This window comes from Zootoca vivipara, chromosome 6 (assembly GCF_965207765.1).
Source record: "Zootoca vivipara chromosome 6, rZooViv2.hap1.1, whole genome shotgun sequence".
NCBI lineage: Eukaryota > Metazoa > Chordata > Lepidosauria > Squamata > Lacertidae > Zootoca > Zootoca vivipara.
This window is the reverse complement of record NC_142589.1, coordinates 23054356-23074482: the sequence shown is the minus strand read 5'-3', so window position 1 is coordinate 23074482 and position 20127 is coordinate 23054356. Positions and strand designations below refer to the sequence as shown.

The 20127-nt window shown below is 48.6% G+C and overlaps 2 protein-coding genes across 2 annotated transcripts in view; both read left to right on the top strand.

Annotated features, from left to right (window-relative positions):
* Positions 1 to 1397: 1397 nt before the first annotated feature.
* Positions 1398 to 9618, top strand: LOC148685279 (claudin-16-like). Its single transcript, XM_088671290.1, has 5 exons — positions 1398 to 1487; positions 2810 to 2936; positions 5075 to 5236; positions 7564 to 7628; positions 9421 to 9618. The coding sequence occupies exons 1-5, from the start codon at positions 1398 to 1400 to the stop codon at positions 9616 to 9618; spliced, it is 642 nt and encodes a 213-aa protein (XP_088527416.1).
* Positions 9619 to 11688: 2070 nt separating this feature from the next.
* The window catches only part of ESPN (espin), a 109039-nt gene continuing 100600 nt past the window's right edge, over positions 11689 to 20127 (top strand). The window contains exons 1-2 of the mRNA XM_088671780.1: positions 11689 to 12321; positions 17757 to 17950. Coding sequence (XP_088527906.1) covers positions 12022 to 12321; positions 17757 to 17950 — 494 coding nt within the window. The 5' untranslated portion in view covers positions 11689 to 12021. The remainder of the gene's footprint in view (positions 12322 to 17756; positions 17951 to 20127) is intronic.

Genomic DNA, 20127 nt, shown 5'->3' with positions numbered 1-20127 from the left:
GTGCCAGGGCTTAGGGAGGCTGGCCGAATCAGGGTTGCTGGCGGTTCAGAGCATCGCTCAGAAGGTGGTGTTGAGCCAGGAGAGGCAGTGCAGGAGGTTGGGGACGCTGACAGCTCAGGGCGCCAAGAGGGAAGGTCTGGAGGGTCAGACCAGAGTGCTGTGGAAGGGGAGGTGTCTGTGGCCAAAGGACCTGCTCAGCAGTTGAGCAGTTCAGGAGGGAAGGGTAATATCCCTGCCCCCTCTCCGCAGGAACGCAGGGGAGAAAAGCTCTGAGAGCAGAGGAGGAGACTTAGGGCGCCAAGGCTACTTTGCTGGAGGCGGTCCCAGCGAGTGCCACTTCCGGATTCTGACTCGGACTGAACAGTCATGGACTTTTTCGCTCCGTTTGTACATACTGTAGTTGTAAATAAAGCCTTGTAAAAATTACTCAAGGCAGCCGTGAATCGTTACTCGTGAGAAAGCACCCTGAGCACCCTCACACCTGCCCAGGCCTGCGGCCTGCCCAGGAACATGTCTGATCTTCTTCGTGCCAAATGCAAAAGTAAAAGCTATACACCAGCATACAGTACTGGTGTGTATGACAGACATGTGACACACACCAGTCTCACGCCTGCCTTTAAGGTGGATTGGAAATCTCAACAGATACAGCTGTTGTTAGTAACTCAGAGAGGGTTTGGGAACCTTCAAGCTTCCAAGAGGTCCAAAGTTTAACCTCAGAGGATGCCGAGTCATGGTTAAATGCCATGAAGGCTGAACTTGATTCCTTAGAGAGGAACAAGACATGGGAACTACCGGTAGTTCCAGGCCTGCCCAGGCCACAAAAGATTTACAAAGTTCAGTTATTGCAAGAAGTTTTTCAATGTTAATTTTACGCATTTTTTAAAATCACCATGGTATTTAACAATAATATCTTATGTCCTTTAGAGGAGAAATTGTGAATTGTAGAATTTTAAATACCCGTCATCATCCTTGGCTTCTCTCAATTTTGTTTATAACACTCTTCCATTTTCTTCTAGTTGTGAGGGTGGGGGGTGGGGAGGGGCCTCACAAGCGGGGTAGCATAGGGCCTCTCTTCATCTAAATTTGGCCCTGCCAACTGGTCCCAGAGCTGGCTGGCTGCCTTTTCCGTTCCGCCTGACATTTAAGCTTCTCTGTTCCCCATTAATCTCCATAGCCAAAGCCTCCCATTTCATTAAAAGGCACCGGCGCTGCATGTTCGGCCCCTAAGCCAGGCCCAATGAGGAGGTCTCCAAGCATCCAGGTTTTGTGTGCTTTCCAATGCCTAGTGTTCCCTCATCTGGACTAGGTGGAAGAACCCCTTAGGGCAGAAGGACAGAGCTCTGGAGCCCAGTGGGGCTGGCTGCAGGGCCCTTTACTCCTTCCACAAAGTCTCTTCCATGGGGCTGACCACGAGCCTGCTCTCCATTTTCTTGGGGGCCTTTTCCTTTGTCTGCACCGTGGGCGCCATGTGCACAGACTGCTGGCAGGTAAGAAGACCTTGCCACTCTTCAGAAAGGGTCTGGGAGGGGGCTCCTGATTGGTTGGTTGGTTGGGTGCCAGGAATAAGACATGTGCTCCAAATGTCCCTGTTTGCCATATTTCTTTGTCCCTTTTCTCGGGATGAGGGCTCAGAGAGGGAAATCACTGCCCCTGATTCTTGCCTTTTACAGATGTCTTGTTAAAACTCTGCTTGTGGCCATGCTTCAGGGTTCAGCTTCCTCTCCAAGGGGTTTCTAGAATGGGGAGGGACAACTGCTGGTCCCTAATTTCGTCTATAGAATACTGGAGGGGAATAGAAGGGAATGGGAAGGGCTAGGGGTTAATGTAGGTCTACGATTTCATTGCCTTGTGCATAATTGGGCTTTTCGTTCCCTTAGGGATCAGAGAGTTGGGGTATGTGTTAGTTTCTAAGGGTTTAAGCAGAGTTGGTGGGAATCTTAAAGGGGTTAGTTGCTTCCAGGGGTGCTGCTAGGTATTTTAAAGCATTTGAAATTGAGGCACAGGCCCATGGCCCAGATTTGCATCAGATTTTCATATGCTCATTTATAAAAGTCTTTGGGCAATTTATGAGGGCATGTAATTGGAAGGGTGGTGGTGGAGGAATTTTGTCATTGCTGTGCTTTGTAAGTAAGTGGTACGAGTTTGTTTGTTTTTTTTAAAAAAAGCTCATAAAACCTTGAGAACTTCCTCATAAAATTCCCAGAATGATGTACAGATGAGCCAATATTATCATAGTTACTTTATTAAAATCACAACTCATCCCTCCAGATGTTATCCATCTACTAGTACCTATTACTGAGGCCGTGGCATTGGCAGCATACATTTAAAGCACATGTATCTTCCTCTCAAAAGAAATAAGCCTGGGAACTGTAGTTTGTTAAGAACTGTAAACCACAGTTCCCAGAATTCTTTGTGGGAAGCAAATGCTTAAGATGCATGGTGCATGCACAGCCTCTGCTATGATTTAGCTGCCAACAGATTGCCCTATCTTAGCTGCTGCATCGCCAGGGCCGGCTCTAGGGGAAGGCTGGGTGGCGTGAGGCGCCAGGGGGCTGGGCAGGCAGGTGGGTGCCGCGCGGCAAAGCCGTGTGGAAGCTGTGCTGTGCGCTGCGCCTGCCTACTAGGGCGGGGGCGCCTGAGCGATCTCTGCACCACGGTGGGCGCCCGACATGCTTGAGACGGCCCTGTGCACCTCTTCAACTGAACTGGTGTCTTAAGTGTTTTAGCCCTGAGTGGTCCATCTATTGAGGACCAGTAACTGAACTGAAGGTCCTTTGCCCCTGCCTCCCCTTCCTCCCATCTCTTCCAGGTGAACAGCAAAGGTTCTGTGGTCCTCAGCATGCGTTGCCGAGGCCTATGGGGAGAGTGCGTTTGGGACAAGTTTGTCAAAATCTGGACCTGCGACGTCTTCAGCTCTTACCTGAACCCTCATCCCGGTAAATTTCATGTCCCAAATCCGACCCTCGAGCCTGACCAAGCTGCTGTCAAGGACAACCCCCTTTTAAAGACAGCTCCCTGGTTGGCACAGCAGCAGTGGCAGGCAATGGACCTTGACATGGTTGGGCAGGGAAGCGAATGGGAGGCATTGTCCAAACGCTGGGATGTCTGCACTGAGTGCAGCAAACTGGTTCTGCTGCTGCAGAATCACTAAATTGGTTTTTCTTGGCTGTGCACATGCAGTACTATGACTTTCCCACAGGGGGCAACCAAGGCTGTGTGAAAAAAAGATAATTACTGGTCTGTGCCAAGTGGCTGGCTTCTGACCACAGGATGCTGTTGGTTGGTAAACTGATACGGTACCTCCCTTTCACTTCCTCTTCTTCATTCATAACTTGCCACGGCCCCAGGAGATCTCTGGGGCTCTAGAAATCCATTATTTCACACCCACAAACAGAATTCCTGGTTTTTTCAGTTCTTCTCCTGCTTTTTGGGTTTTCAGTTTACTGGCATCATTTCTCTATGGGACAAAGGGGCTGCCAGTCACTACAAATCAGCATTGTGAACAGTCTGTGGAACTCACTGCCACAGGGTGATTGGAAGGTCAACAGAATATTTGTGTGTTTTATTTATTTTTCTAAATATTAAGAATTTGGGGCTTTATTAGCACAGGCTCTGGGGATGGCCATTAGCTTATATGGCTTTTTTTTAAAAAAAAATCTACCTGGAACCATGCTAGTTTGGAATGGAGCCTCCACATTCAGGACAGTCTACCTTTGACTTTCAGGTGACTGTGCCTTTATACTCTGGTCCGGAGCATCCATAGGTTGTCTGCCGTTGGAGGCAAAATGCTAGAAAAAGGAGCTCCTGGTCAGATTTGAGAAGGCTTTGTCCGTAAGATCACTCCACATTTTAGCCATGGGGTGTTGAGAGTAATTAAGAGGATGAAGCTCTAGTCCAGAACTGCATTGTGTTTGCTCTAAGGCAGGTGCTTTCAATGATGACTCACCAGGGCTGATGTCTTTTTTCTTTTTAAAATCATTTTTATTGGTTTTACAAATACAAAGTACAAATATATACACACTAGTAAAAACATATCAATATAAAGAGATTCTCTGAATCTCAAGATTTCCCCACACCCCCTCCATGGGGTCTCATTTTAAATATCTACAACTGCATATTCATCCATTCTCCATTTTTTATATCAAACCATATTGTCCATAGTAATTTTTACACTGCAAGTGAATCAAAATCCTGCTCTTGTTTCCATTTGCTTACAATGGTCTCCTAAGTAACTTATAAATTTTTCCCATTCTTTTATAAAGGTTTTATCCTCTTGGTTTCAAAGTTTTGCAGTCAGCTTTGCCATCTTAGTCCATCAGCTTGGTTTGCCATTCTTCTCTGGTAGGGACTTTGTCTTCTAGACAGAGGGCCTTCTCGGTAGTGGCACCCGCCCTGTGGAATGCCCTCCCATCAGATGTCAAAGAGAAAAACAACTACCAGACTTTTAGAAGGCAGCCCTGTTTAGGGAGGCTTTTAATGTTTAATAGATCACTGTGTTTTATTTTTCTGTTGGAAGCCGCCCAGAGTGGCTGGAGAAACCCAGCCAGATGGGCGGGGTATGAATAATAAATTATTATTATTATTATTATTATTATTATTATTATTATTATTATTATTATTATTATTTCCAGCTCTGGGCTAATAACATCTGGGCAGCTGTTGTTCCATACGTAAAAAGTATTTTCTGCTCCTTTGGTATGTTGGTACCTGTAATTCCTAATAAAAAATGCTTCTGGTTTCTTAACCAAAGTTATTTTAAGCAACCCCCTCCCCCAATTTCATTATATATCATCTCCAACCTGGTGCTTCCACATGTTTTGGACTATATGTTTCTTTCTGCTTTTTGTAGTCCAAAACATGTGGAAGCACCAGGTTGGAGGAAGACTCCTGTATGATTTGCTGCCTCACGGTCAGAGACAGGATACTGGGACAAAGAACCCCTGGCCTCCCCCCCCCAATACAAAGCAGACCCTGCAGTTCCATATTTAACAGTTCCATAACGATCTTGTCCCCACTCAAAACCAAGCTGGTGTGTTCCTGGTCGCTGGGGCTTAACCTATGTATCCTCTTGCAGGGGCTATTATCATTGCAAGAGCCTCGCTCATCACATCCGCCATCGCAGGGGCTGCAGCCTTTCTCTGCCTCCTCTCAGGATGTCGATATTTCCGCTGCTTCCAAGAGGCCACGGCCAAGTGGCGCTGCCTTTGTCTCTCCACGGGATGCTATCTCTTTGCAGGTATGTCCGCCGCCAAAGACCAGAGGCTTCCAACACAAGAGCCCTCTCCATGAGACAAAAGCAATTCCCCACAGTGCCGAGGGACAGGTAAAACCCATGCAAGCTGGCTCGTGCCTCTTTTTGGTTGCAATGTCATTAATGTGCCCTGCCATTGGGCAAAGAGAGGCACCTGCCTCAGTCGGCAGAATCTGATGAGCCACAGGTCCTCTGCCTTAGTCACTCCCCTTGAGCCTTCCCATGATACATACCTTAGACCAGGCTGCGAAATTCCTTATTGCAAGAAAAAGTGGGGAAGCATGGGATATTGCTGTATGTGACCCCACTCTCTGAGTAGCGAGAGAATCCAGCATGCCTAGACCCATGGGATATTGCTGTATGTGACCCCACTCTCTGAGTGGCGAGAGATTCCAGCATTCACCCAGGGTTTGGTTTCCTTAGAATGAAGGACAATGGAGACTGTGGCGTCTTTAGAGTTTTATTTAAACATATGAGCAAAGGATAGAGGAGCTTGTGGCTTGGACACTCTAGCAGGTCTTGCTTCCACATTAGGGTTCCAGGGAAGCCCCACGCCACAACTCATGGGTCCAGCACAGAGCAAGACATGCCTCTATGTCTCCAGCTTCCAGTATCAGCCAAAACACACAAACATACTTGCTTACACAGCCCTGTGTATGTAAGAGTAGGATTTTTACAGCTTCAGAGCAGCTCACGTTTCATGGTTCTCTTTTCTGGGTTGGAAGGAGGTCAGCCCAGAGCAGTGACTCGAGCAGAGAATCAACGGGCAGCCTCTTCTTTGGACAGGCACTTTGGGAAGAACTTTCTGACTGTTTGGGAAGGTGGTGGGCTTCCTTGGGGTTTTTTAAACAGAGGTCAGATGGCCATCTGCCATGGATTCTTTAGCTGTGATTCTACATTTCTATAATTCCATGATTCACAAGAGTGTTAAATTACTGGATTTCTGTACATGTATTCCTTGCAGCATACCAGTGGGTCTGGCACCATGGGTATAGCTGGGGAGGGGGCAATTTCCCTTCCAAATCAAATTAAATAAAAACAATTAACTAAAAGTAGAAATTGTAGAAAGACTTCGACAGATTTTTTTCTGAGCACTTAGGGTCAAAAGAAAATAATTTAAAACAACTGTTGTAGAGACAATTCATTCTAAACATGCTAGACAGAGGATGAAGGCAGGTGGGTGTCCTGCTCCCCCCGCAACATGAATCCTGGCTACGCCCATGTCTGGCACCCAATTTGGGAATTCCCAAGCTAAAGACTTGCAGGGGAGGAGGTAGGGGGGGCATGGGCATAGCCAAAGGGGGGGGACTGGGAGGGACAGCTAACCCCCCTAAATCAATAAAAAATAATAAAAATACATAGCTAACTGAGGTTCTCCCCCCCCAAAAAAAATCCTGGCTACGCCCATGTGGGGGGGGGGAGAGAAAGTAAATAAGTTCTGCACTCCTTTTCATAAGATTGAGGTTGAATCCTGACAAGACAGAAGTACTGTTTGTGGGGGATAGGAGGCGGGCAGGCGTGGAGGACTCCCTGGTCCTGAATGGGGTAACTGTGCCCCTGAAGGACCAGGTGCGCAGCCTGGGAGTCATTTTGGACTCACAGCTGTCCATGGAGGCGCAGGTCAATTCTGTGTCCAGGGCAGCTGTTTATCAGACCCTACCTGACCACGGACTGTCTCACCAGAGTAGTGCATGCTCTGGTTATCTCCCGCTTGGACTACTGCAATGCACTCTATGTGGGGCTACCTTTGAAGGTGACCCGGAAACTGCAATTAATTCAGAATGCGGCAGCTAGACTGGTGACTGGCCACCGAGACCACATAACACCGGTCCTGAAAGACCTACATTGGCTCCCAGTACATTTCCGAGCACAATTAAAAGTGTTGGTGCTGACCTTTAAAGCCCTAAATGGCCTCGGTCCAGTATACCTGAAGGAGCGTCTCCTCCCCCATCGTTCTGCCCGGACACTGAGGTCCAGCGCCGAGGGCCTTCTGGCAGTTCCCTCGCTACGAGAAGCCAAGTTACAGGGAACCAGGCAGAGGGCCTTCTCGGTAGTGGCACCCACCCTGTGGAATGCCCTCCCACCAGAGGTCAAAGAGAATAACAATTACCAGACCTTTAGAAGGCATCTCAAGGCAGCCCTGTTTAGGAAAGCTTTTAATGTTTGATGGATTTTGTTGGAAGCCGCCCAGAGTGGCTGGGGGAACCCGGCCAGATGGGCGGGGTATAAATATTAAATTATTATTATTATTATTATTATCATCATCACCATCATCATCATAAGAGCTCACACCTCTCTCCCTTTCCTTTTAGGCTTTTTGTCCTGCATTGGCGTGATCCGATATTGCCTGTATGTCTACTTCCAGCACCAGTATGAGGTATTTCCCCTGTCTGCTATGGCTCTGTGTCCTTTTTTACCTACCCTCCTTGTGGTGGTTGTATTGTACATCACACAGAGAAATAGCGCTGGCAACTGACTCTTACTCCAACACGGACAATGGGGAAATGCCTGAAGGCAGAGGGCTAGCCTAGGGCACCATTGTGCCAAAATGCCCTCCCTCTTTTTTAAACAGTGTCCCATCCCTTAATGAGAAAATAAATTGCATTTCAAAATTACCTAAAGGACAAGAACGTTTCAGTGAGATTCCCATGGGCTTTGGTCACATCTTGCTTTCAAATAGTGCTGAAGAGCATTTGCAAGGCTCCTGTCCAGGGCTGGCCCACCCATGAGACATGCTAAAGCAGTTGCCTCAGGCAGCAGCTTGGACAGATACATCCAGGTTTGCTAGGAGAGCACCACTCACTGCCTCCTGCACTTGCTGCTCATTGTCTCTTCTTTCTCCAACCGCCCCCCCCCACTGCAACTGAATATTCCTCCTCCTCCACACATGCCATAGGCCTCTTCTTCAGCCTCCTTCTTTCTCCCTCACTGTGAGGTAGGTTAGTCCCCTAAGGTCACCGAGTGGGCATCATCTTGTCTGAGTGGAGATTCGAACCCTGGTCTCTCCTGGGTCCTAGCCCAACACTCTAACCACAACATCACACCGGCTCTCGTAATCAGTGCCGTCGATAAAATCTGCCTAGTTGCAGTTTCCAACACGGCAGTCCCAACTGACAATGTGTGGGATGTAACATAAGCACTCCTGTACAACACTTCCTGTTTGCCAAAAGTGGACACACAGGGGGATGTTACCGCAGCCAGGAGGACTTCCTGTCACACCTGTCTGGAGCATCCTCCCCCTGCGTGTGTCCAGGTGTCCAGTGAGCCTGTGAGACCCCATAAAAGGGCTGGTCACACAGCCATCTTTCTCTCTTGACCATTTTCTTTTGCTGCTTTTGCTGTGTGCTGGCTCTCAGCCAATGGGCTCAATCCCCATATGGGATAAACCTCTCTTCTGTAACTACCGTACAAGCTAAAGCTTGCCTTCAGGGAACCTACGGTGAACTGAATGTGAGTAAACTTCTATTCATTACTTTTAAAAGAAGACTGTTGTGTCTTTATTCTTTTTAAGAGGGAACAAAGGGGATTTACCAGTAACAAACACGATCTGGACAAAGCCAGATTGGACTGTTTACATAAAGAGATTCAGACGAATCTACGTACCAACTAGCTTCCTGCTATATACTGGGGAATGTACTCTGCTACTGACTCACTAGCATGAGTGAGGAAGGATCATATTTAATCAATATATCCTCCCCTACTATCCACAATGAGGGACAGGGGTGGCGCTGTGGGTTAAACCACAGAGCCTAGGGCTTGCTGATCAGAAGGTCGGCAGTTCGAATCCCCGCAACGGGGTGAGCTCCCGTTGCTCGGTCCCAGCTCCTGCCAACCTAGCAGTTTGAAAGCACATCAAAGTGCAAGTAGATAAATAGGTACCGCTCCTGCGGGTAGGTAAATGGTGTTTCCATGCGCTGCTCTGGTTCGTCAGAAGCGGCTTTCCACATGACCTGGAAGCTGTATGCCAGCTCCCTCGGCCAATAAAGAGAGATGAGCGCCGCAACCCCAGAGTCGGTCACGACTGGACCTAATGGTCGGGGGTCCCTTTACCTTTACTATTCACAGCATTCCCACACAATATGCCCCACAGCATCCCACAATGGCAATACCTGGGATCCCCCTCCATGCCAAATCCTTGACCAACCAGCTCTTTCCCATTTGCCTTCTAGGTGTCCCTGAGCATCCCTGGATTCCCCAGCTTTGAGTATGGCTATTCCCTGTGGATGGCTGTAGCAGGTGGCCTGGCAGCCATGGCCGCAGCTGTCACATCGTACTACGAAGGGATGCTTCTTAAGACCCTCAGCATGAGTCCGGCCAAGGAGATGCCTGCTGGAGATGCCACTGGGAGTACTTGGACGTACGTCTGAGGGAGGGAGGGACCCAAGAGCATCTTCTGATAGTGGCGTTTAGTACAAAATAAGATGTTTCTCGCAGGTGTTTCTTAAGGAGGACCATCTGATTCCTTGATTGCGACCCATCTGAGGAGCTCAACGATCAAGGCGGTGCATAAGGAAACAGGCTGTCCTTACAAGAAACACAGAAAGATAAAATCAACAAAATAATCCATAAAAAACAGTGTTTAAAACATCAGCAAATACTGATTGGTTGCACATGCCCCGTGGAGCTCCTTGCAGGTAGAGGTTTTGGCAGAACTGCCCCTCCCTTCTTTCAGGTGTCTTTTGAAAGCCTTTGCAACAAGAATTTTATCCTTTTTTTTAGGCAACCAGTATTTGCTGACGTTTAAAACAATGTTTTGATGGATACTTTTGTTGATTTTATCTTTCTGTGTTTTGTAGCGTCTAGCGATACGTTTTAGGCAAGCTTAATTATAAATAAATAAATAAATAAATGTGGCGAGTTGCGAGGCTAACTTTAGCGAGAGGTTGAAGAACAGAAATGAAAAAGCCCCTTCGAATGGCAGACGGGGCCTACCCCCACAGACAAAGTGCACAGCACCCCTGAGCATGGGCAGGAACATTTTCTTTCTGTTCATCCAGCGAAGTCCTACTCAGAGCAGACTCAAGATAGCCATTTTTATGGGCATCCTCTAATGTTGGGTACAACCCATAATTGACACTGTGTGCCACCTGCCTCCTCTACTCATAGGGTCAAAGCTCTAAGGTTGGCACCCTCAAACTGTGGTTCACGAGCTTCATTCAGGTGGTCCGTGGTGCATCCATGAATTTGTGGCTGCAGGTGGAAGACGGCACAACCATTGCATTAAATATTCCCAACTGAATTGTGTTTCCATTGCTTTCTTATGCCTCACATTGTATTTTATTGGTTGACAGCCTTAATTTTATTGCATCGAATGGGGAAATGGCACAACACCCAGCATGGTGCATTACAATTCACACAACAGGCAGAAAATACCATCAACACCCTCAACAATTTTCGACTGCTCTGAATGAGGTGGAGAGGTTTGGGAACCTAAAGCACAATGTGTAGTGTAGGGTTTCTGTTGTGGTTGATTTCCCTTCTTGCTGCCCACTCCCCGTAAAGGATTGTGCAATCTGGCTGAGAAGGCTCAGGAAGAAGGACCAAGTGATGGGAGGAGTGGAGCTGGTGCTGCTGCCCTTCAACATCTGCCACCTGAGGCAGCTGCTTCATTTTGCCTAATGTTAGGACCGATTCTGAAACCAAGCAGGATGAAGACAACGTAACAACAAAAAGCCAGTCTAGAGTGTGCTCAAGTGGCCAAAGCCTTGGACTTTCTGAATGCTTTCCGCAAGGTGCCTCCCCAAAGACTCCTGAGTAAGCTTTAGCAGTCAAAGAAAAAGAAGAGAGGCTGTATTGTAGATCAGGAATCGGTTAAGCGAAGCAAAGCAGGAATAAATGGACAGTTCTCCAAATGGAGAGAAGTAAAAATTGGGTGTCCCCCAAGAATTGGTACTGGGACCTATGCTTTTTAACTTGTCCATAGATGATCAGGGTTTCCCAAACTTGAATCTTCAGTTGTTTTGGGACTACAACTGCCACCATCCCTGGCTAGCAGGACCAATGGTCAGGGATGATGGGAGTTATAGTCCCAAAACAGCTGGAGACCCAAGTTTGGGAAACACTGATCTGAATGCTTCAGATCAGCCCCCCTGATTAATCGACGACCGTGATGTTTTTTTTCAAAGTAGATGGTGAAGAGCTCCATCATTCCGGATAGGGGAGGTGTTATGAAAACCACACTGCACATGCTCAGAGATCATTCTCAGAGTCCAAAGCCCGGGGGGCTATTATAGCTTTGCAGCGCCTGTGCGGGGATCAGCAGCAAGAGAGAAAGGCGACGCCGCTCCCTTTTAAATCTCGCGTTTAACCCTTTCCCGCCTCCAGGCTCAGCGCTGCCGGCGAAGGGGAGGAGCCGGCCCGCTTGGGGCGGGGCAGGAGGGCGCCCCGGAGGCTCTTGCTGGTGCTGGAGGGAGGGAGGGAGGAGCTGGAGCCGGCAGCCGGGGCGGGAGGCCGGCCCTTCTGTCGCGCAGAGCTCCGCAGCCGAGGAAAGGACCGCGGGCGAGACTTCTAGCAAACCTCGACGGGGCGCGATGGCTCCTCGCGTCCGGATGCTCAGGCGAAGTTAGAGGGGACGGAAAAGTAGAGAAGAACCCTCACAGCACCTCGCGGGCCGCCCACCTTTCCTTTGCAAGGCACCCGACGGAGCGGACCGCCGAGAGACGCCGGAGACTCTCGGGAGGCCGTCGGGGCGAGGCGGGCGGCCCCCGTATGGCTCCCTCCAGGTGTTAAGGGCCAGCCGGCCAGCCAGGCTGCCGTCGGAGGCGCAGGCTATGGCCCTGGAGCGGGCGCTGCAGGCCGCCCGCCAGGGGGATGTAGACACACTCAAGGCGCTGCAGGCCGACGGGCAGCTGCTGCCGCCCGCGCAGCTCCGCGACGCGCTGGGCGCCTCTCCTGCTCACCACGCCGCTCGAGCCGGGAAGCTGAACTGCCTGCGCTACCTGGTGGAGGAAGTGGCGCTGGCCGGCAACGGGCGGGCTCGCAATGGGGCCACGCCGGGCCACGATGCCGCCGCCACCGGCAACCTGGCCTGCCTCCAGTGGCTGCTCACCCAGGGAGGCTGCCGAGTCCAGGTGAGCGCCGGTGGAGCGAGGGGACGCCCTTGCGCGCCTTGAAGGGTTTTGCGCCTTGGGCGCACCGAGGGGGACAGTGTTCCAAGCGGCTTCGTTGACGTAGACCTTCAGGGGCGTTATCTTTTAAAGGACACCTGTTTGGAATTCATATTTACTTAATGTATTTAGGAAAGGCCAGCAGAGCTGGGAACAGAAAGGGTCAAGATGGGAATGCCTCTGATTGCGCGCAGAGTTCGTTTCCCTCAACCCAGTACAGGATTATTTTCTTGCGGGGGCGCGCAGCAATCTATTTTTTTCTTGTTGATACCCATAGCTAGGGTTTTTAGAAAGTTGGTGGGTGAACAATTTGGCCAAAATTGGAGGGTTATGTGTATGTGTGTGTTGCCTCTGAATTCCATTTTTGTCCTCTTAGATTTCCTATGGAACTTTCATCCACAAAAGGTTGGTGATGGCCATCAATCTTGACTGCCTTTAAAAGAGGATGAGGCAAATTCGTGGAGGAGAGGGCTGTCGGTGGCTACTAAGCAAGATGATGGCTGTACTTTGCCTCTGTGGTCAAAGGCAGAAATGTTTCGAAATATCACTTGCTGGAAGCCACAAGAAGGGAGAGGACTATTGTGCTTGATTCCTGCTTGCAGGTTTCCTACAGGCATCTGGTTGGCCACTGTGAGAAGAGAATGCAGGACTAGATGGGCCATTGGCCTGGTCCAGGAGAGCTCTGTTCCCCCACCATAAGCACTGTCCACTCTAGGAAGAAGAGGGACCTGCTGGTTGGAGGCAGCATTTTTGCAGCCTACCTTTAAGCCCCAGCACTTCTTCTGTGCAGATTCATTTGCAAAGATAGCACACAGGTGTCCTTTCCTCCCCCAAAGTTGATCATGCCTTCGTATTTAGAATTGGAACAACAAATACATAATTCAGAAGTCAGTACCGAAAAGGAAAGAACAGGGAACAGTTTCTTGGCTGCTCCATAACCAAATACAGTAGTTACAGCAAAAGCAAGTGTTGATTACAGGAGTGGTGCTTGTAAAGGAGGGCAGGAGTTCCTCTGAGCATGTGTGAAGTCTGCATCCCTGTCTTCTGCTTATTCTGTGCTTGACTGGGAAGCTCCCTTTATGTGAAGGCAGGTGTTCAGGGCCAGCAGAGTTTCTAAGTAAGAGAGTCTTAAATACTTTGCAGGGCTAAGCTCTTGTTAGCCAGAGCAAAATGTTTAGGTTCCCTCCCCCCTCTTTGGGAGGAGACGAGGACGCAAAATTCAGCCACTTGGTGTGTGGGGATGTTGTTTAGGCAAGACATTCACAATGCCCTGTTGCATATGGTTAGAAGCACTGTGGGGAGAGACTATCCCCGCCCACGTGGAAGAATTTCTTTAAAAGTAGACTAGTAGAAGTCACCCTAGATACTGAAGGAAACCTGTGTTGACCTCTGAATGCTTGATTGACAGGGAAATGCAGTCTGGCTCCCTGCCAGAGTATTTCTGCAAGACCTGGGGAAGGGGCAGCTTCTCAGCAGTAGAGCACTCGCTTTGCATGTAGAAGGTCCCAGGTCCAATTCTTCTGCATCTCCAGGTAGGGCTGGGATAGAGCCCTGCCTGAAACCCTGGGAGCTGCTGCCAGTCAGTGTACAGCAGTAGCCTTTGCAGTCTGGTGCCTTCTAGATGTTTTGCACTGCAACCCCTATCAGCCCCAGCCCAGGTACCGCTGGCTTGGGCTTATGGTAATTGTAGGTCAAAGTATCTGGCAGGCACCAGGCCATACACAGCACTGAGCTACGTGGGTCAATATTCTGGTTTGGTATAAGGCAATTTTTATTGTTCAGCTGGAGCATCTATAGCTCAGGGATGGAGCTATAGATGCTGTGCATGCAGAAGGTCCCACCCTTAACCCCTGAAGGCATCTCCATGTAGTACTAGGAAAGACTCTTAAGACTGCTCCTTACATCTCCGAGTACAGTACATGCTAAAATCCAGCCATGCTGTAAAATGATATTTACTGTATGGTAGGCAATTGGCATGTTTCGATTGCACTGCTTGATTTGCATTAAAATGCTAAGTGCATTTGTTATTTATTTCTTCCGTAAAAATTTACACACCACTTGTTTTACAAGTCCTCCTCAGAGCATTTACAAAACTGTAAAATCAAGAAAGATTTGTGACCAGTGCTGGATTTACGTATAAGCTAAACAAGCTCCTGCCTGGAAACCAATGTCCCCACTGTGGAAGGACGTGTGGATCCAGAATTGGCCTCCACAGTCACTTATGGACCCATTGTTAAAACTGTGTTTATGGAAAACAATCTTACTTGGCTACGAGTGATCGCCAAAGAAGAAGAATAGCTTAGGGCCCCACTCTCTTGCCCCCCCCCAAATAAAGAATAAAACCCACTGGATGTACATTTCCAAAATATAAGATAAAAAAGCAAATAAAATAAAACCTACATACAGCAACAGTGTTTTGTGTTGTGTAGGCTCCTATGATGTAAGTAATGGGCCCCCCTGCTAGCCTGCTCCCTAAAATATCACATTTTTTGTTATGTGCAAATGGCTTTAGATACCTATTAGGTCCCTTAATTACCATGTAGCATATATTCAACACAAAAAACAGTGACAATTTGTTGTTGACAAAGGACAGCTGGACATATAACGGGTCCCATTACCTTCAGTAGCTTAGGGCCTCATCAACCCTAAATCCGGCCCTGTTTGCAACCCTACCTTAAAAACATGCCCAAGTTAAAATATAGAAGCAGGTTAGAAATGTCTAAAGTTTGCAAGAAATGGAAATGGTTTTCACCAAGGAGGACTGTGGTTTTTTGTCTTGTACATCTTTCCAATGAAGGTTGATAAGTTATTCCAACGTCGGCGTGAGTAGGCTGGGGCATCAGGAGAACAGCTGAAGCCTAGAACACCTGCTTCGGATGCAGGAGGTTCTGGGTTCAATTCATGAAGGCATCTTCACCCATTAAAGCAAAGGGTGGGCAATCTTTTCTCATGCCAGGGCTGGGGAGGGCCAGAAACAAAAGTGAAGGCTCCTCAGGATTCCAAGTGGAAGGTCTTTCCACTTGTGGAAAGTGTGGTGTAGTGGTTAAGAGCGGTAGACTTGTAATCTGGGGAACCGGGTTCGTGTCTCCGCTCCTCCACATGCAGCTGCTGGGTGACCTTGGGCTAGTCACACTTCTCTGAAGTCTCTCAGCCCCACCCACCTCACAGGGTGTCTGTTGTGGGGGAGGAGGGGAAAGGAGATTGTTAGCCGCTTTGAGACTCCTTCGGGTAGTGATAAAGCGGGATATCAAATCCAAACTCCTCCTCCTCCTCCTCCTCCTCCTCCTCCTCCTCCTCCTCCTCCTCCTTCTCCTCCTCCTCCTCCTCCTCCTCCTCCTCCTCCTCCTCCTCCTCCTCCGTGAATGCTGGGAGCCAAAACTGGGACCTTCTGCATACGCTTGGGCACAAAACAATAGCTCCACCCCAACATAGAAAGCTGTTTTATGTGAACTTTGACAGATTGGTCCTTCTCGCTGATGGGCAGCAGCTCTCCAGGGTTTCAGGCAAGGCTCTCCCCCAGCCCTACTTTGAGATGCTGGGGAGGCGAGTCCTTCTATATGCAAGGCAGATGCTCTTTCCCAGATATGGCCTTTCCTAGATATGAAGGAAGCTTGGCGTGGATTTTTGCATGGGAGAATTGTGAGCTCTGTTCATTTCTGGTGCTCCAAACAAATGGCTGGGCTCAGAACTCTTCAGTGAATGTCTTTTGCATGTGGTTGGTGGAACTGGTTTCTAGTAAAAAAAAAAAAACCACCAAAGTGGATCTCACAAGCCTACTCCTGATCATTTTGAAATTATGTGATTTTTGGACTGAAAGGTTATGCATGTGCATTGGTTAGAGAAGAGTAGACCAGAGTTAAAGCAGGAAGGATACAGAGCCATTCTTTGGAGGGAGCCTCTGCCATGGTTTGCTCAGTTCAGGCAACACACCTAACCATGGTTTGCACAGAATGTAATTTAGAACCCAGAAAGTTGGTTTGGGCTTCCAAATGTACAATGGGCAAACCAGGCTTTGGAGCTGGTTTTGTTTTCCATCTCTCCCACCCCACCCTCCAACAGAAAAGTGCCTCTGTGGATTGTCAATTCAGACATATGCCAAACGGTAGTTGTCACAAACCGTGGTTTGAAAAGCCACATCAGACCCTAGTTTCTGATGCCAATTTGCCAGGTGACCACAGACTGTGGTTGTTAATGCGAAAGCATCCTATTTACAGTACCACAGTTTGTCTTTTGTTTCCATGGTTTGGTGCAATTTTTGAATGGAACTGAAGTGTAAGGTGTTCTAGTCCAGGCAGGGAACTGTGATAACCCAGAAAGGATTGGCCTTGTTGCTCATGTATTCCTATGGGGTTGAAATCCCCCCCTTTTAGGGATTCCTCCACTGGTTGATCCAGGGGTGCCCAAACTGTGGTCTACAAGCTTCATTTGGGTGGTCCACAGCACACCTGTAAAACCATACAACATCTAGCACAGCCGCCTTGAGTCCCATCAGGGAAAAAGGCAGGGTATAAATAAATATGTAATACTGTACTGGATACCTTCAGATGTCTTTAGAAGGGTGTATAGTTACTTATATTCTTGGTTCGGGATGTGTATGTGACATAACTCCATCAGGACCCCTTTGTTAATCCAGTCGAATTTGACTATGGGGTGTGGTACTCATCTCTGCTTTGAGGCTGAGGGAGCCGGCATTTGTCCACAGACAGCTTTTTGGGTCATGTGGCCAGCATGACTAAACCGCTTCTAGCACAACTGGACACCATGATGGAAACCAAAGGGCACGGAAATGCCATTTACCTTCCCGCTGTAGTGGTACCTATTTATCTACTTGCGCTAGTGTGCTTTAGAACTGCTAGGTTGGCAGGAGCTGGGACAAAGCGACAGACGCTCACCCTTTTGCGCAGATTCAAACTGCTGACCTAACTCCATACCCTGCCACACTTCTCTGATGAAAATAGGGATGTCCTAAGGGAAAGCGGGACATTCCAGAATCAAATCAGAAACCAGGGCAGCTTCTGGAAATTCAGGAGTGTCCCTGGAAAATAGGGACACTTGGAAGGTCTGCAGTGTTCCATGACCAGGATTGTCATCCACTTAGTTTCTGTGCATGGTATTGGTGAGGGGAAGAGGCATCTTTCCTCTGCCTCAGGCAGCAAAAATGTCAGGGGCCGGCCCTGTCATTTGCAAGATGTTCAGTTGTGCTTCCTTCATTGCAGGGGATTGGATCAGATAATCTTTTGGGTCCCTTTGGGTCTTTCCGCTCCTGCTTTAAATCCTTGCCGTCCTGGGTAATGTGTCCCAGGTTTCCAACACTCACACAGTGCTCCAAAGCTTGAAAATCCTGTGCATTCAATGGAGGTGATGCTTGACCCTGTTGGTTGTGTTTCCCCGACTTGCAGGACACAGACAACTCTGGTGCCACCGTCTTGCATCTGGCTGCCCGCTTTGGGCACCACGAAGTGATCGACTGGCTTTTGCGCTTCGGGAGCAGCGACCCGCTGGCAGCCACAGACACGGGTGCTTTACCTGTTCACTATGCAGCAGCCAAAGGAGACTTCCCTTCCTTGCGACTCCTCATTGGGCATTGCCCCAGGTAAGAGATCAAGAGCAAGTTTGTTCCTCAATAGGGACTAGTGAGTTGCTTAGGTTTCTTTTGGCCCATTGGTGGGACTGCGGCATTCTTTGGCTCGCTCCCACTAGCAGTTTAAGGCTGACAATCTGCTGTGTGATGAATTCTCCTTTGGTTGTGATGTCCAAACTGCATGTTTTAATTTGGAAAGCGACATGGTTTTGGGTTCTGAACTACAGAAGGAGACGTCACTAGGAGTGTGCATGCTAGAGAGAGCTAGCGACCCTTGTTGTGGCCAGAATTTGAAATGGCAAGACCCACCCCAAGTCTGCAGTATGAAAAACTGCAGGCTGCACAAAATGACCCAAACTGTCTCAGCGGCCGAAATTGTGCTGCTGCCTCTTTGTGTTTGAGAGGCTGGTCTGTATTCTCTGCATGAGGTCTTCAGCAATGAAACAGTTTTGTCTGGCTAGGGGCAGCTGGTTCTCACAGAAATGACAACCCTCCCCCACATTCCTCATTGGTTTAGGCTGGCCTCCATTTGCTGCAGATCTTGGTGATAGAATGGGCTGCACCATTTTGAACTGCAGGGGTGTGTAATGAGTGTGGTTGTGTGGTTGTTTTGGGTGGGGCAGGCGGGCGGGCAGGGGAGATGAAATCTCATTGTAAAAAAACAACTTCTTGCAAATAAAATAAGGAGAATGCAGAAAGAAACATCCTATCCTATTAACCTGCAGACCTAGTTTTCTATTTCTTTATCTGGTTTGGTCCCCAAAGCAAGCAAGGCCACGGGGAGCTATTTGGAGTTTTTTAAGGACCCAGGTTTGGAGCAAGCCTGCTGCCTCTGGGTAGAGCTTCACAAGGCAGGGAGGGACCCTGGCAGAATGATGGCATAGCAGAAGGGCAAGTTCAAGTTCCCAGCCTTGGGAGCAGGTCTGAGCATCAAGTCTACTTCCTCCGAGTGGCTCATCGAGCCATTTCTTTTCAGGCTGGTCCACAAGACAGGCTCCTGGTGCTGTTACTGACCCACATCTAGGTTGAAGTATGCATAAAGATGCATTAATTGGTGGAGGTAGCATACAGAAATGTGTTGCATGCAGCAATATTGCTTTGCAAAAATATGTCTCTAAGGTGAATTTGGCTGTGGGTCCAGGTCCTTATCTCCCTTAACCCTCATGGGCTAAATTTGATAGGTGGGCGAAGCCTGCAAATCACCAGACATTACAATGACACCAGGGGACTTCAAAGCACCTTGCAGGGCTTTGCTTTGGAGTGCTGCAGATCGGCATGCTTGAAGTTACTTCCCATCAGCTGAAATCTTGCACAGCCAATCCAACAAGATGGAAATCACCACCCGTCAGCTGACAAGTGGTGACTTCCGGCATGCTTTCTGCAAGGATCAGTTGTGCAATCTAGTTCCCCACAGGAAATTCAGTTGCACAACCAAGCCAGCTACATCTCTGCCCAGTGTTCAAAATTAGCCAGGCTGTAGGCGCATTTTGCACCTGGCTATCAGCCACTTGCGACCAAGTGAAGATGCCTGGGAGCCACGATGGCGCCTGACATCTCCACAATCTGGAGTCGCATGCCTGGGGATCACTGGATACAGACTGTTTTCACACACTCATGCCACACCCTGCAGGAATAGGCCAATATATATATGCAGACTACCCCTGAATAAAGTGACTTTTCTTCTCTAAGTTCTCAGAGCTCTTAACCAAGCTCAAGGCTGTCATCTGAACTAGCCAGATGTCTAACTGATAATCTATCACAGTCAGTCCTTCTTTGGAAAATACAGTAAGACTTTAGAGCTGTCTTTCCCAAAAATGACAACTAGACATTCCGTTTTGGCGACTGTAACCTTGGTTTTAAGGAGCTAGCTGGTGCCTAGCTTATTTATTTGAGTTTCTAACATTGTCTCTGCCTGCCCTGTATGTATACGGCATCTTGTGTGGAGCAGATGGGCACGGTTTGAAGAAAATAGCCTCATGGGCCAAATTGGGACCTGTGCCAGGTCAGATTTTACTTGTGGGCTGGCAGTTCCCCACCCCTGAGCTGCAGGTCTAAAGAAATTCATCCTCCTTTTAGGCCCCGTGAAATGGCCCTTTTTGTGGTAAATGTAGGTAACAGCCTGTAACTACACTTATTGGCTTGCCGGTGTTTCAGTGAGATCTGACCCCCACCCCCACCCCACGCCTTGT